The 13,703-nt window shown below is 45.1% G+C and overlaps 1 protein-coding gene across 1 annotated transcript; it reads right to left on the bottom strand.

The window, feature by feature from the left end:
• Positions 1-11,633: 11,633 nt before the first annotated feature.
• On the bottom strand, positions 11,634-12,536 carry LOC141049992 (olfactory receptor 11L1-like). Its single transcript, XM_073546830.1, has one exon. The coding sequence runs from the start codon at positions 12,534-12,536 to the stop codon at positions 11,634-11,636; it is 903 nt and encodes a 300-aa protein (XP_073402931.1).
• Between the last annotated feature and the right edge of the window lie 1,167 nt (positions 12,537-13,703).

Raw genomic sequence — 13,703 nt, 5'->3', positions numbered from 1 at the left:
GGTACAAACGGATGCCTCTGATACCGGTATCAGGGCCGTACTCTCACAAGTGAGGGACGGAGTGGAACACCCAGTCCTCTATCTCAGCAGGAAGCTGAATAAACACCAGCAAAGGTATGCAGTCGTAGAAAAAGAGTTCCTCGCCATTAAGTGGGCTCTAGAGGCCCTCAAATATTACCTGGTGGGCCGAAGGTTCAGGCTGATCACTGACCATGCCCCTCTCAAGTGGATGCACTTGAACAAGGAACGGAATAGCCGGGTGACCCGGTGGTTCCTTGCCCTGCAGGCCTACACTTTTACGGTGGAGCACCGCCCAGGGGTACAGATGGGGAATGCAGATGCCCTGTCCCGAGTGCACTGTTTGGCGGGTGTCATTGCTCGACCGGAGTGGTCTGAGCAGAGGGGGGGGATATGTGAGAATCATGTGGGAATAGTGGATGAGGGCAGGTATATCTCGCCCAGATTCCTTTCCTATGTGGCCTAGTCTGGTCAGTATCGCACCTGCTTACTAATGGATAATGGGAGGTGGATATAAAAGGATGCAAGGTGGTTGTGTGAGTCTCTCAGCCTGGGAACACAGAGAGCCTGTCTGTGTGAGAGACACACGTGAGTGGAAGCAGTGCCCACTGCAACTGTGGTTTGGCTGGATGGGAGAAGCCCGCCAGTTGGTAGTTAGGTTGTCCATTGTTTAGTTAGTGCCGGACAGGCAAGGATTTGTTTTATGTTTTATTTCCTTTTTGCATTGCTTTCACCGTTAATAAACCTGACTCAGGGTCAGTTACACCCGAATCCCAGCTCTGCTCCTGAGTTTCATGCTGAACGCACGTGACCTTTGAGTCAAAGGCGAAGGCGCAAAGGCGATCCCGGAGTGTTTTATCACAGGGGGAAGAAAAAATGTTGGTGTGGCAAGGTCAGGTACAGGGTTTGTGCATGACTGGAGGGATGTGGATTTGCCAGAAAGTGCTCCTCCACCCAGCATTCGCAGTGCATCATTGACACCTGGAACATTGGCCCACATGTCTGATTATGCCTTGCAGATCCTAAAAAGGGACCCCCGCATTGCCAAAATGATGAACGATGATGACTACTGGTTGGCCAGCATCCTGGATCCACGCTCTAAAGGCAAATTCCAAAACATCATGCCACAGGAGAATCTAGAGCTAATATTGGCTAACAAACAATCAACTCTGGTAAACCGTTTGCTTGCGGCGTTCCCAGCACACAGCGGCGGTGATGTTTTTCCAATGAGCCATAGGGGGTAACATGGAAGAGCTGTTCGTGGTGCACACAGCCGAAGTGACGTTGGACACAGGGGTTTCATGACCATGTTGTGGACTGATTTTTCAAGTCCCGCTCACACGACTGGTAATGCTGCATCGATCGAAAGTGACAGGAGACAGCAGTTGTCAACTATGGTAACAAACTACTTCTCCTCCCATATCGATGTTCTCCCTCACATATCATTCCCTTTAACTATTGGGCCAGTAAATTTGACACCTGGCCTGAATTGGCACAATATGCCTTACAGGAGCTCGCTTGCCCTGCTGCTAGTGTGTTATCTGAACGAGTCTTCAGTGCTGCTGGATCAATCCTGACAGAAAAAAGGACCCGTCTGTCGACCCAAAATGTTGATGATCTAACCTTCATTAAAATGAACCAGGTATGGGTTTCATAGGATTTTGTCCTACCCTCCCCTGCTGACACGTAGGTTGCCAGAAAAATGGCTTGCTTTTGTCCTCCTCTTCCGTGGACTTCTCCAATTACTCCATTTGCAGCCACTGAATGTCCAACATCAACAAAGGCCATTTTTTCCACCTCCCTAACTGGGCTGCCTTCCCCCACAGGGCTGGGGTCACCACCTGGTGCACGCACCCGTGCGAGTGCCGTTGCCCTGGACAGGCGGGTTGGCACACTCTTTGGCAACGGCACTGGCACAAGGTCCCTCATAGTAGAATCAAGTGTCTCTGATGGTGGGGTGCACACTCGCCGTCAGACACACCGGCATACTATGAGTGGCCCTGTGCCAGTACCGCCGCCCACGAGTGTTCCCCCCCTGCTTGCTCAGGACACCAGCACTTGCAATACTTACCTCTCCCTGCTCCACCACTGTGTAGTCTGGCCTGTTAAATACTTCACTGGGACTGCCAATACAAATTTGGTGAAATGATAGATGATGGTTAAGACGTAGCTATGCCCTCTCCTGCTGGGCTCTATCTTCAGATGATCAATGGCTTCCATTTGTTATGGACGTCGACTCACAATGAGAAGCAGTGGTGGTTTATCATCAGCTTTCACGGTTTTCCGACTCACAAACGTGTGATATTCCTGCCCACATTTTTAAATGTGTCCTCTCATGCCAATCCAATAGAATCGCCTACGGCCTGTGGCTTGTGTCTTTTGCACTCCAAAGTTACCTGACAGATCATGATAGGCAGTGAGGACAATGTCTACATCTGTCCTTGTGATCACAATTTGATGGAGATGAGTAACGGTGATGGGTTCCACGGTACTGCGATACAGCAAACCTTTCTACACAAGAACTGTTTTCGCTGTCTCCACAGACAAAGTAATTGAAGGTCAGCATCGCCTCTGAGAATTCTCCCGGGAGTTTTTACCATGATGAGTAATTCTAAAATTTCGGCAATCAGTTGACTTTCCTTATGTACTTGTATCCATCTCATTTCCTCTTGTGGAGAGTCTGGACTGTCTTACTGAGACTGAAATATATATGAAGATTGAAAAATACACCAACAGTGTATACTGGTGTACGCTTCGAATACATAACCCTTTTTCTACTTTTTAGATTCTTGTCTAATCCATACTGAGGCTGTGAGTGTCTTTGTCGGACTCCTGAAATATACACGCAGATGTTTAATGTTTATACTATGCTATATATACCTGCTATCCAGTCATACTGTACCCTTTCTCAACTTTCTACAATCATGTCGAATCCATACTGGGCCTGAGACCGTCTGAGTCTGCCTCCTGATATATAGACATAGGTTTTTAATGTTTAAACTATGCTATATATACCTGCTATCCGGTGATACTGTACCCTTTCTCAACTTTGTACAATCTTGATGAATTCATACTGGGCCTGAGAACGTCTGAGTCTGCCTCCTGTTTAGAGATGAGCGGTGTTTGAGTCGACCTGTTCGCCAAGTTAAAATTCCAGCTGTTTTGGGCGACTTTCAAGCCGTTCGTCGAAACTCGAACACTTTGCTTAAAATTCGGCTGTTCGAGGTTCTGTTCGAGAACGGTTCATTCACCAAAAGCGTAACTTCATTTTCACATTAATAATGGTTTTCAATGTTAATAGACTGTTTCTTGTCATAATAGTGGTGTGTGGTAGCAAGAGGTGTAGCACACCTGTCAAGGAGCTACACCGTGTGTGTTTCTAATTATTTTTTACCGCATCTTGTCCAGAAAATCCTTTAGGGCCTTGTAGCACTGTCTGCTACTCAGCAGAGGAGCCCATCAGGGAACCAAGCTATGCCGCCTGTTTATGTAAGAACTGCATGCTACTCAGCATAGGAGCCCAGCTGTTAAGCAAGCTACAGCACCTGTGGTTTGGACACTTAATTTTTTCATTTTTTCTGGAATGCCGGTTAGGCCTAATTCCGGAATTCCGGTTGACCTGCACTTACTGGCAAATGCTCGTTCGCGGGGAAGAATTGTAATCCCAGATCCCCATCACTAACGGGGTTCAGCGGGTTATCTGCACCTGTAAGCGACACACGCTGGACCTTTCAGTGTAGCGCGCATGCAGCCCCGGACATGTAAGGGCATGACAGACCTGTTATTGATCAATCTCACGTGCCAGAGCCTCGCGTGTCCCTCTAGTAAGCTTGACGTGTACCGCGGGGGCATGCCGGAGTCTCGTTCGTTAACAGAATTAAGCTGACAAATCTCTAGCACAACTAAAAACGGACATGCACCACCACCCACAGAATCAACAAAGCTTGCAATCTGTCAATCTTTTCTGTAGCTGGCATGGTTGAGGTTTCCCAGGTGGAGTCGAATTAAGCCGCAGGCTCCACTCCTGGTGGTGCCCTTCTGGACATTCGTTTAAGGTTCAGCTTTGCAACCATACAGCCCCCGGAAACCAAACATTTTTGCCTTCATGGACGCTGTTCGGTGGTTCGTGGGAATAACGCCGCCTGATCAGCAGTTGGCCTAATTTATGGAGGGAAGTCCGACGGTATATGATCATCTTCAATTTCAGATTTTTACTGTTTTTTGGTATTTTACATTTTTATTCCAGCCTTTCTTGACTTCATAAGGGCATGACATGCCTATATCTGTGGCTCCTCCTCCTCCTGTTCCTCCTCCACCTCTTTTCTATATGTAGCTGCCCTTTTCAATATGTTATTTGTGTCTTATGAGCATTTTGTCTGCTTTGGGACACCTTTTAAGGTGTTTTGTAATTGTTTTCTATGTGTTTGTATGTGTTTGTGTTTGCCTGCCATTGTTTTCAATGGTGTTCGACGTTGTTCCTCGAACGTTCGACAAACATTCGACAAACTTGCCTCGTGTTCGACGAACAAAAACGATCTGGAACACTAGCGAGGTGGCTCAACACTACTCCTGAATATATAGACGTACATTTTTAATGTTTAAACTATGCTATATATACCTGGCATCTGGTGATACTGTACCCTTTCTGCCAGGAAGTCCTCCTCCAACCAACACTCTAAGTGTATCATTGACACCTGGAACATTGTCCCACATGTGTGATTATTTCTTGCGGATCTTCTTGTTATATTGTGGTGTGATCCATCCTGAGCGTATGACAGTCTGTGGGTTACTCCTGCAATTTAGATGTACATTTAAAAATTATCCCAACAGTAGTGTATACAGCTCTACTCTTGTGATATATTACCCATTTACTGCTTTTTATATTCTGGTGTAATCCAAACTGACCAAGTGAGAGTTATTTTCTAACTGTGGAAATAAATACTGAGATTGACAACAATGACCCCTACACTGTGTACAGCTGTACTCTTCAGATCCATTACCATTTTATGACTTTTTAGATTGTGTTGTAATCAATACTGAGCCTGAGAGCGTCTGTGTCTGCCTCCTGAAATATCTACGGAGATTTAGAATGTTTAAACTATACTATATATACCTGCTATCTGATGATACTGTACACTTTTTCTACTTTTTATATTCTTGTCTAATCCATACTGAGCCTGTGAGCGTCTCTGTGTGACTGATGGTATATATAGGGAGATTGACAATCATCCATTGACTGTATAGAGCTGTACGCTTCTGATACAGTACCATATATCTGAGGTTATTTTGGGTTCATGTTCTGCAACATTTTGAAGTTTGGTGGAAGAGGCCGTGGACGTGGGCGTGGGGGGGCCAGCTGGTGCTGATGGTGGTGGTGCATCTGCTGGTAGTGGCAAAAGCACAATAGCAGCTAAGGCAGGAGGTGTTGAGCCTGCATCATGGTCTGGCTCCGGAAGGCCTGGAAGGCTACCTTTTCTGGGAGTAGGTTAACCGCTTTTAAAGCCGGAGCATCAGGAACTGGTTTTGGCTTACATTGCCGAAACAGCCACCAGCAAATATGCCCTCCTCTTCTGAAGTTTCAAAAAATGCAAGCACTGAGTCGTCAAGTGCTGGGCTGGCTCCTGGTAAGGAAGAACCCCTTTCCTTGTGTCCTTCGCCCCCACCAAAAGTGAATGATGCAGCAGGCCACACTTCATATTAGTCCATGTAGCTCTTTCTATCATACCATGCATGGGTTATCAAGTCAAATCGTGAATTTCCCAGTCCAAGATGAATCTGACATGGAGTGTGGGTGGCCAGCCAGGGCAGTGGGGTTAATCGGTACCAGGCCGGTGTCTCAGAGGGATGTGTCACGTTGGTGGTGAAGACCCGTTCCGTGGCCCTGGGCGTCCATGCAAAGGGGTGAATAACGTTTATAGATGAATGATACGTGACCTGTATAGATAATGGGGTGCTCACCGCGTCAAATAGGTGCTCAGAGGTAAAAAGTACACACTATTAGAGAAAACAACCTCGGCACACAAATAAATGATTCAAAGTGAATTCATATGACTGCTTTTATTTAACAGGACCAAAAAAGGTGAAGACAGATAATTAAATATCAACGTTTCGGCTCTAGCCTTTATCAAGAATTTATCTGTAATAATAAGAAATCTTATTACAATAAATGAAGATATTTTTTCAAAGAAAAAATAAAGGAATAAAAAATAAAAAAATAAAAAGGTCCATAACACGCATTATTTTACAACAATCCAAATAATACATATTAGATACAAGCCACCATATAACATAAATTTATCCAGGAGTAATTGCTTTATTCAGGAGGCAATACACATCCCTCAAAGAATCCGAAAAAAAAAAAGAAAAAAATGATATTCTGATGCACTTGAATACCAGTATATGAACTGGTCCTAGATTATGCAGACAAGAGTTCATACTCAATAGTGACTTATAGGAGTCACCTTCTAATCAAAAGAAAAGAAGAAAAAAACATGACATCAGCAACGAAAAAAGAAACATGCTCCAGTACCCCTTAAGCTTGAAAATAAAATGACAAGCTAAAGTTTAGAAAGAGACATACCAAAGGCGCATTTTCCAATTCAGGCCATCTAGAGCTGGTGCGGTAACGTGGTGCGCTGGTGGCCGCCATGTGAGCCGTCTGCCCCTTAAGTATAAGGGCAGCGAAGGCACTTCCGGGTGAAGGTCGGCGTTCACTAATGTGTAATGCGCATGCACGGCCCGAAGACAGCGGAAGATGCCGACAGAATCTGAAGAAAAGGGGGGGCGTGTATCTCCGATGATAAGTGGAGAATGCCGAGATCAAACCCGAGGTGCTGTGAACGCTGCTGGAAGCTAAACCGTGCGCGTGACACAGGCGCTCTGAGAAGGTACTGGAAAATGATTGCTAGGATATCTAAAAAGGAGAAAGCCCTGCACAGGTAGGGCCGTTGTCGCAGGGCAGATGAAAGAGTTGGTAGATGGTGTGCAGTGCAGGATGTAGCAGAGCCATGCGCCAGGCGCAGAAGAAAGATGACAGACACAGTCGTGCAGTTCCTTTAGCTGTACTTGGTAAGTGCTGTCCAGGACCCAGAGTACAGATGGAGAAGGAGTTGGTCAGCCTGGAAGCAAATTTGGAATTCTCTCTCTGCAGATAGGTAGTGTGGCCTCCATTCTAGCGCTTATCTGAAGTACACGCAGTACTGAGTTCACTGAAGTTCCCCCTGTTGACTCTCTTTTGGAACTTTCTCGTATGGCAGGCAGCCATAGCCTTTTCCTTCTGGCTCACACACGTCGCTGCTGGGGCCTCCGAGCCTTAGTTGGGGACAGAGCATTTACAGCTGCTACTTCCTCCGGTTTCTGCTGCAGGACCGTCAGTGTCCCTATAAGCTCGGAGACCGGAATCCGGACCATGCGCTCCAGCTAGGAGTGAGCCTTAACTCTGCTCATCCTCCAGCTCCCCTTCTCACGTCCACACACTTCCCCTTCCCTTAACAGAGTGCCCTAACTTACCTCCTCCTGACCACAGAGAGCAGCTCCTCAGCAGTCAGGTTCAGAGGTCTCCCTGCTGGCCTGGAGTGGGAACTGTGTTGTGTGTTGGTTTAACTGCTAGAGAGATCCTTCGTTGCTCCCAAGCATGACATCACACTCCCTAGGAGGAAGGTAATGCCATTGTGGCGACTGTACTCCTGGGGGTGCCACAATGCACTGATGCCCAGCCACTGCTAGATGATTCTGCTGGTACATTGACCCAGACCACTACATTCCCCTCACACTCTACACAGCCAGAATCTGACCCTGATAAAACTCAGGTTCCCCTTCCTGCATACTATACCACCTTACACGGTGACAAAGAGGAAGGTGCAGATGAAAGTACAGGTTCCTTGGGCAGGTGGGAGGGGCATACTCATGGGCGACGGCACTGGCACAGGGCCCCTCATAGTACGCAAAAGTGTCTCTGCCGGTGGGAGGGCCCTCCACCCGCCATCAGACACACCGCCGTAGTATGAGGGGCCTTGTGCCAGTGCCGTGGCCAACGAGTGCCCCCCCCCTGCTTGCTCAGGATCACAGCACTTGCAAAGATGAAATACTTACCTCTCCCTGCTCCACCGCCGTGACGTCTTCTGCATTTCCTGACAGTGACATTCTGGTCAGAGAGCGCGATGACATCATGTCTGTACGCCCTCTGCCTAAACAGGCCAAGTGCAGTGAGATGGAAGGTGGGGACGACGAGGAGTCCAGACTAGTACAGGGATTCCATAGCGAGGAGGCTTATTTAATTGTTTTCAATGTTAGGACAGCTATTTTTGGGGAGCACTATACTCTGGAGAATGATATATGGGGCCCACCGTACACTGGAGCATTCCAAAGGTGGACATCAGACACTGGAGCTGCATTTACAGGGCCCATTATGCACTGGAGCATTAGAAATGGGGCCCATTATATATGGAGCATTATTTGGGCCCATAACACAGTGGAGCTTCATCCATGGGGACCAACATATACTGTAGCATTATGTGGAGCTCATCATATACTGTATGGAACATTATATGGGGCCAATGATTCTGTATGGAGAAATATATGGGCCTCATTACTCTGTATATGCGGTGGCCATAATACTGTATGGAGTAATATACTGTCCGTTTTTGGAGCTATTGGATAATTTAAAATGGATATCAGTTATGAGATGAAAGAAGTGAAGTATTTTTCATTGTACTATACCGCTATTTCTCTACCGTATCGGAGCATCATGAATTGTGGCATGTGTTAAAAGAGCCCAATGACACTCTTTGGCCCAGGGCCCACGAAAATCTGGAGCCAGCCCTACCCCCCAACTTTAGCCAAATAACCCCCAGTTTTCAATGCCTAACTATTATTATAAAGTAAATTAAGGTGGACAAGCTTAAGTAGTAAGAATAGATGTTTTTGGCATTAAAATGGGCTCTGTAGGTGGGTTTCCTGTCCTCCACTCCCTGCCGACCTTGGTTCCCCATTGACTTGCATTGGGTTCCGTGTTTCAGTCAGCTTTCGACTTTTCACGATAATCGACCGTTTTCGTTCGACCCGACTTTTGAGAAAGTCGGGTTTCATAAAACCCGACTCGACCCGAAAAAAGGCAAAGTCGCTCATCTCTACTGTGTTAGTTTTGCTAGCTCATGCCCCTGCTGAGCTTCTCTGTACTATTTGCCTTGTACCCATTTAACCCTGCCTTGCCCTTGTCTCCCCCTCAGTGTCTCAGTGTTTCCCGCTGTCCGTGCCCCTGGTGGTCTCTGGACCCTGCTCCTTCTTTTCTCCAGTCTCACATCTACCGCTCTTGGTACTCATCCAACCTTGTCTGGATCCCTAATTCCGTGTGTTGCTAGCCTCTGTGCTCTGGTCCCCACCTGACAACCTATCCTCCTAGTCTGCTCCTCGTGCTGCTACCCTCTGTTCTCCAGTCCCCACAAGTTGCCCTACTCATATCGTCTTTTGTCAGTTCCTTCTATCCTCTGAGCCCTGGTCCCTACGAGTCACCTTCTTGGTACCGGCAGTCATAGTATTTGAGTCCCCTGGGCTTACCCCTGATGGTCCTAGCATAGGAGTCGACCAAATAGGGTCAGCTCGCCCAGGGGAGGTTCGGTACCACGGTCCTGAGGGTCCACTCTAGGATAATTCTTTTCAATAATGTTGCAGAACAATCAGGCCATGGACCCCGCCAGTGCCTCATTCTCCACGCAAAAGGAATTGGCTTATCTGCATGAGAATCAAAATCAAATCATGTCCTTCATGGAGTCCATGGAGACTCACTGGTCCTCGCTGCAGGACTCTGACTTTGTTAACGCTACTCAGCTCGCCAGCCTCTAGCAGGAACTTTCCCAGCAGCGTGACTCGCAATCTCACATGCTGAGTTATATGGCTACGGTAGATGATCGGTTGTATAATCTCCAGTCTTCTGCAACAGCATCTGCTCAGGCCTTACCACGCCATCCTGATCTGGTCACTGTACTGAATCCTCCTCCCTACCTCGGGAAACCACATAGATATAGTGGAGACCCCAAACTTTGCATAGATAGAGTGGAGACCTCAAACTTCTTGAATCTTTGTTGCATGCACTTTGAATTGCTACCCCAGCAATATCCCACCGACTGAGCTAAGGTGGCTTTTGTGGTCTCTCACTTGGAAAGAGAAGGTCTGGCGTGGGTCAATCCTCTTTGGGAGCATGATGACCCTATCGTCTCTCAGCTGCCAATCATTCTGGAAACCTTTCGCAGGGTGTTCGATAAGCCCGGTCGGCTAGCCTCCACGACTGAGTCTGTCTTCAATCTTCATCAGAGCACCCTCACGGTTAGTCAATATGCTATCCACTTTTGCACCCTGTCCTCTGAGTTGGGCAGGAATAATGAGGCGTTGGTCAGAGTTTTCTGGCACGGCCTGTCCAGCAAAATCAAAGATGAATTTCAGGTCGAGATACTCCTACTTCCCTAGAACATCTCATCTCTCTTGCTACGCGCATTGATCTGCATTTCCAGGAGCGCTCTCCAAAGTTAGTCGGGAAGAGTAGATCCTCTCGACTCTACTCTTCTTTTCACAAGCTCCCCAGTCCACGACATTCCATAACTACCTTTGCCTCAGCACCTGAACTGATGCGGGTGGATCGGCTTAAGATGGCGGAACAACGCCAGAGAGAACGAATCAAGCAGGGATTGTGCTTCTACTGCGGAAGTGCATCTCATCTGCTTCGCTCCTGCCAATGGAGGATAAGCAACCACTCACACACAGCTCCATTAACAGAAGAATTCAAATATGGGTCTCAGAATAAGGAGATATAAGCTTAATTTTAATTGTTATAGGTTTTTAACAGTTTAAATGCAAAATCTAGAAAAAGTTTTAGGAAAATATTTGTGGTAAGTGGTAACATATTATGTTTGCCTTGTACAATATTTTAAGAGGTAAAGTAAACTAAGACTTTTACAATTACAATTCTTCCCCCCAAACCGTCTTCATTCATTATGACAATTTAAAGGGCATCTGTTATTTAAGGATTAATTTGAGAACTGAATTGTACAGATGAAAATAAACAACTTTGGAAAACATCTTATCAGAAAAATCTTGAGTTATGTTTTTTCAATTCTTGGCTAAAATTTGTAAAATCAGTGTTCAGTGAAGACAAATTTCCCAATTAATGAGATCGGAAAACGAAAGTTGTTTATAAAATAATATCGAGGAAGGAGCTACAAGTAGACGCAGACATTCATCAACAAGTTCTCCTGAAAAGACTAACAGTTCGCCATAGAATGTTATGAGCGCCAATTGCCATCTCCTATCTCAGTAGTGATAAAATCTATGTTTACTGAAGACCGATCTTACATCAGAAATCTTACACCTTACTTGAGAATTTTGAGCGTGAATGATCAATCCAGAAGGAGAAAAAAAGTATATTTCTCTAATATGATATATTACAAAGTTTCTTATTTTCATGAGTACTATTCGTTTATCAAAATATAATGGCTGCAAAAACAAAACAAAAATGGGTGAAAAATATAAAAAAAATGGAAAAACAAAATTACATGAAAGAACTAAGCTGGTCCTTTTTGTATCACTGTTTACAATGTATGAAAGTTAAAAAATTAAAATGTAGATTAAAAGTGTATTCTCTTTTTTACTGCTTCACTTATATTGTTATTCCTCAGGCTGTAGATAATGGGGTTGATAAAAGGAGTGAATACCGTATACAGCAGTGATAGGAGTTTACTGATATTTATAGTTTGGCCTTGTGTTGGGAAAACATAAACACTGAACATGGTCCAGTAGAATATGGAGACCACAGTGAGGTGGGAGCTACAGGTGGAGAAGGCTTTCTGTCTGCCGGTACTGGATGGAATCCTTAAGATAGCAGCAATGATCTTGGCATATGATACAAATATTATTATCGTTGGGATCATTACTAAAGGAGTGGCTAATAATGTGACTTCAAGGTGAACAATGGAAGAATCGGAACAGGCAATGTCTAGTAGAGGATTCATGTCACAGAAGAAATGGTCAATAATATTGGGACCACAGAATTTTAGCATTGCTGTCGTGATGGCCTCAATCAATGTAGTAGAAAAACCGCAACACCAAGAAATTACAGCCAACTTCATACAACACGTCCTCGTCATTATGGCAGCGTAACGGAGGGGATTACAGATGGCCACGTATCTGTCATATGTCATCACTGTGAGAAGAAGACATTGAAATGCTTCCGAGGCACAAAAAATATAAAGTTGGGCGATACACCCAATAAAAGTAATAGTTCTCCCATTATACAGAATAATTTGAAGCATGTTGGGGACAATATTTGTGCTCAATAAAATATCACTGACGGACAGTTGTGAGATGAAGAAGTACATTGGAGTGTGGAGGTTCCTGCTGGTGGACACCAGGGTGATGATCAGGAGATTCCCACAGATTGTCCCACAATAAATTAGTAGGAAAAGACAGAAAAGGAAAATTCTTAAATATTTACCATTTTGAAATCCTAAGAGGAAAAAACTTGCAGCCATGGTCAAATTCCTTTCCTATGTTTAGAAGGAAAAAGGCAAAAGAATATTATTTACTGTCAACATCAAGTCATAGAGTTACAATAATATGCGGCAGTAATGAGATGATAGATCTAGCTGATCAGTGGAATCTGATTCCTGAATTACTGCAGGTGCAGCCTGTGAGAAGAACACATTAGAAAATTCAGATAAAGCTCTTATTCAGCTAAAATCTAAGTCCTTCAACATCTCATGAAGTAGAAATGTATAAAACAGCAGTACAGTTTGCAGAGAAGGAGACAAGTAGGTACAAAACAGCGGTCTAGCCATGCAGAATTCTCCAATTTCCTATCATTATTGGGCAGCAGAAAAGCACTAAATTATTTATTTCAGTTCTTCAATACAAAAAGTGAATCTCATCTATTCTATAGAGTCATTACAGAGTGATCTATTTCACGTGAATATTTCTGTTAATGTTGATGATTATGGCTTACAGCCAATGAAAACCAAAAGTCATTATCTCAGTAAATTAGAATAATTAACAAAATAACACCTGTAAAGGCTTCCTAAGCGTTTAATAAGGTCCCTTAGTCTGATTCTGCAGCTCCACAATCATGGGGAAGACTGCTGACCTGACAGATGTCCAGAAGGCCATCACTGACACACTCCACACAATACATCAGTGTCCAGAAGTGTGTAAGGACAATCCATTTCTCCCATCATATATCACATTTTACACACCAGCCAAATTCAGCCTGTCATACAGCGGTGTGATATACACTGGCCTGACACAATACATCAGTGTCCAGAAGTGGTAGGAGAATTAAATTCTCCCCTGTCCTATATACACCTTGTACCTTGTTTTACAGTTCCATATCGTTGGTGGAATTGTGGATACATTTTTCAAAAAAACGAGGAAGTGTGGTGTAAGAGGCCGTGTTAGTGGGCGGGGGTTGCCAGCTGTTAATGATGGTGTTGGTGTTGGATCTGCTGGTAGTGGCAAAAGCAAAATGACACCTAATGCAGGAGGTGTTAAGCCTGCGTCATCGTCTGGCTAAAGAATCTGGCTGTTCACAGAGTGCTGTATCCAAACAGATTAATGGAAAGTGGACTGGAAGGAATAAGTGTGGTAGAAAAGGGAGCACAAGCAACCGGGATAACTGCAGCCTTGAAAGGTTTTTTAAGGAGGAA

The sequence above is a fragment of the Dendrobates tinctorius genome, unplaced genomic scaffold (genome assembly GCF_039654945.1).
Source record: "Dendrobates tinctorius isolate UK_male_01 unplaced genomic scaffold, ASM3965494v1 ptg000151l, whole genome shotgun sequence".
In the NCBI taxonomy this organism is placed as follows: Eukaryota; Metazoa; Chordata; class Amphibia; order Anura; family Dendrobatidae; genus Dendrobates; species Dendrobates tinctorius.
The sequence above is the reverse complement of the archived record's forward strand: the minus strand, read 5'-3'. Positions and strand labels throughout refer to the sequence as shown.

What these genes read in the sequence shown, in the direction of transcription:
- LOC141049992 (XM_073546830.1), bottom strand. Translation starts at nt 12,536, where the DNA reads ATGGCTGCAAGTTTTTTCCTCTTAGGATTTCAAAATGGTAAATATTTA.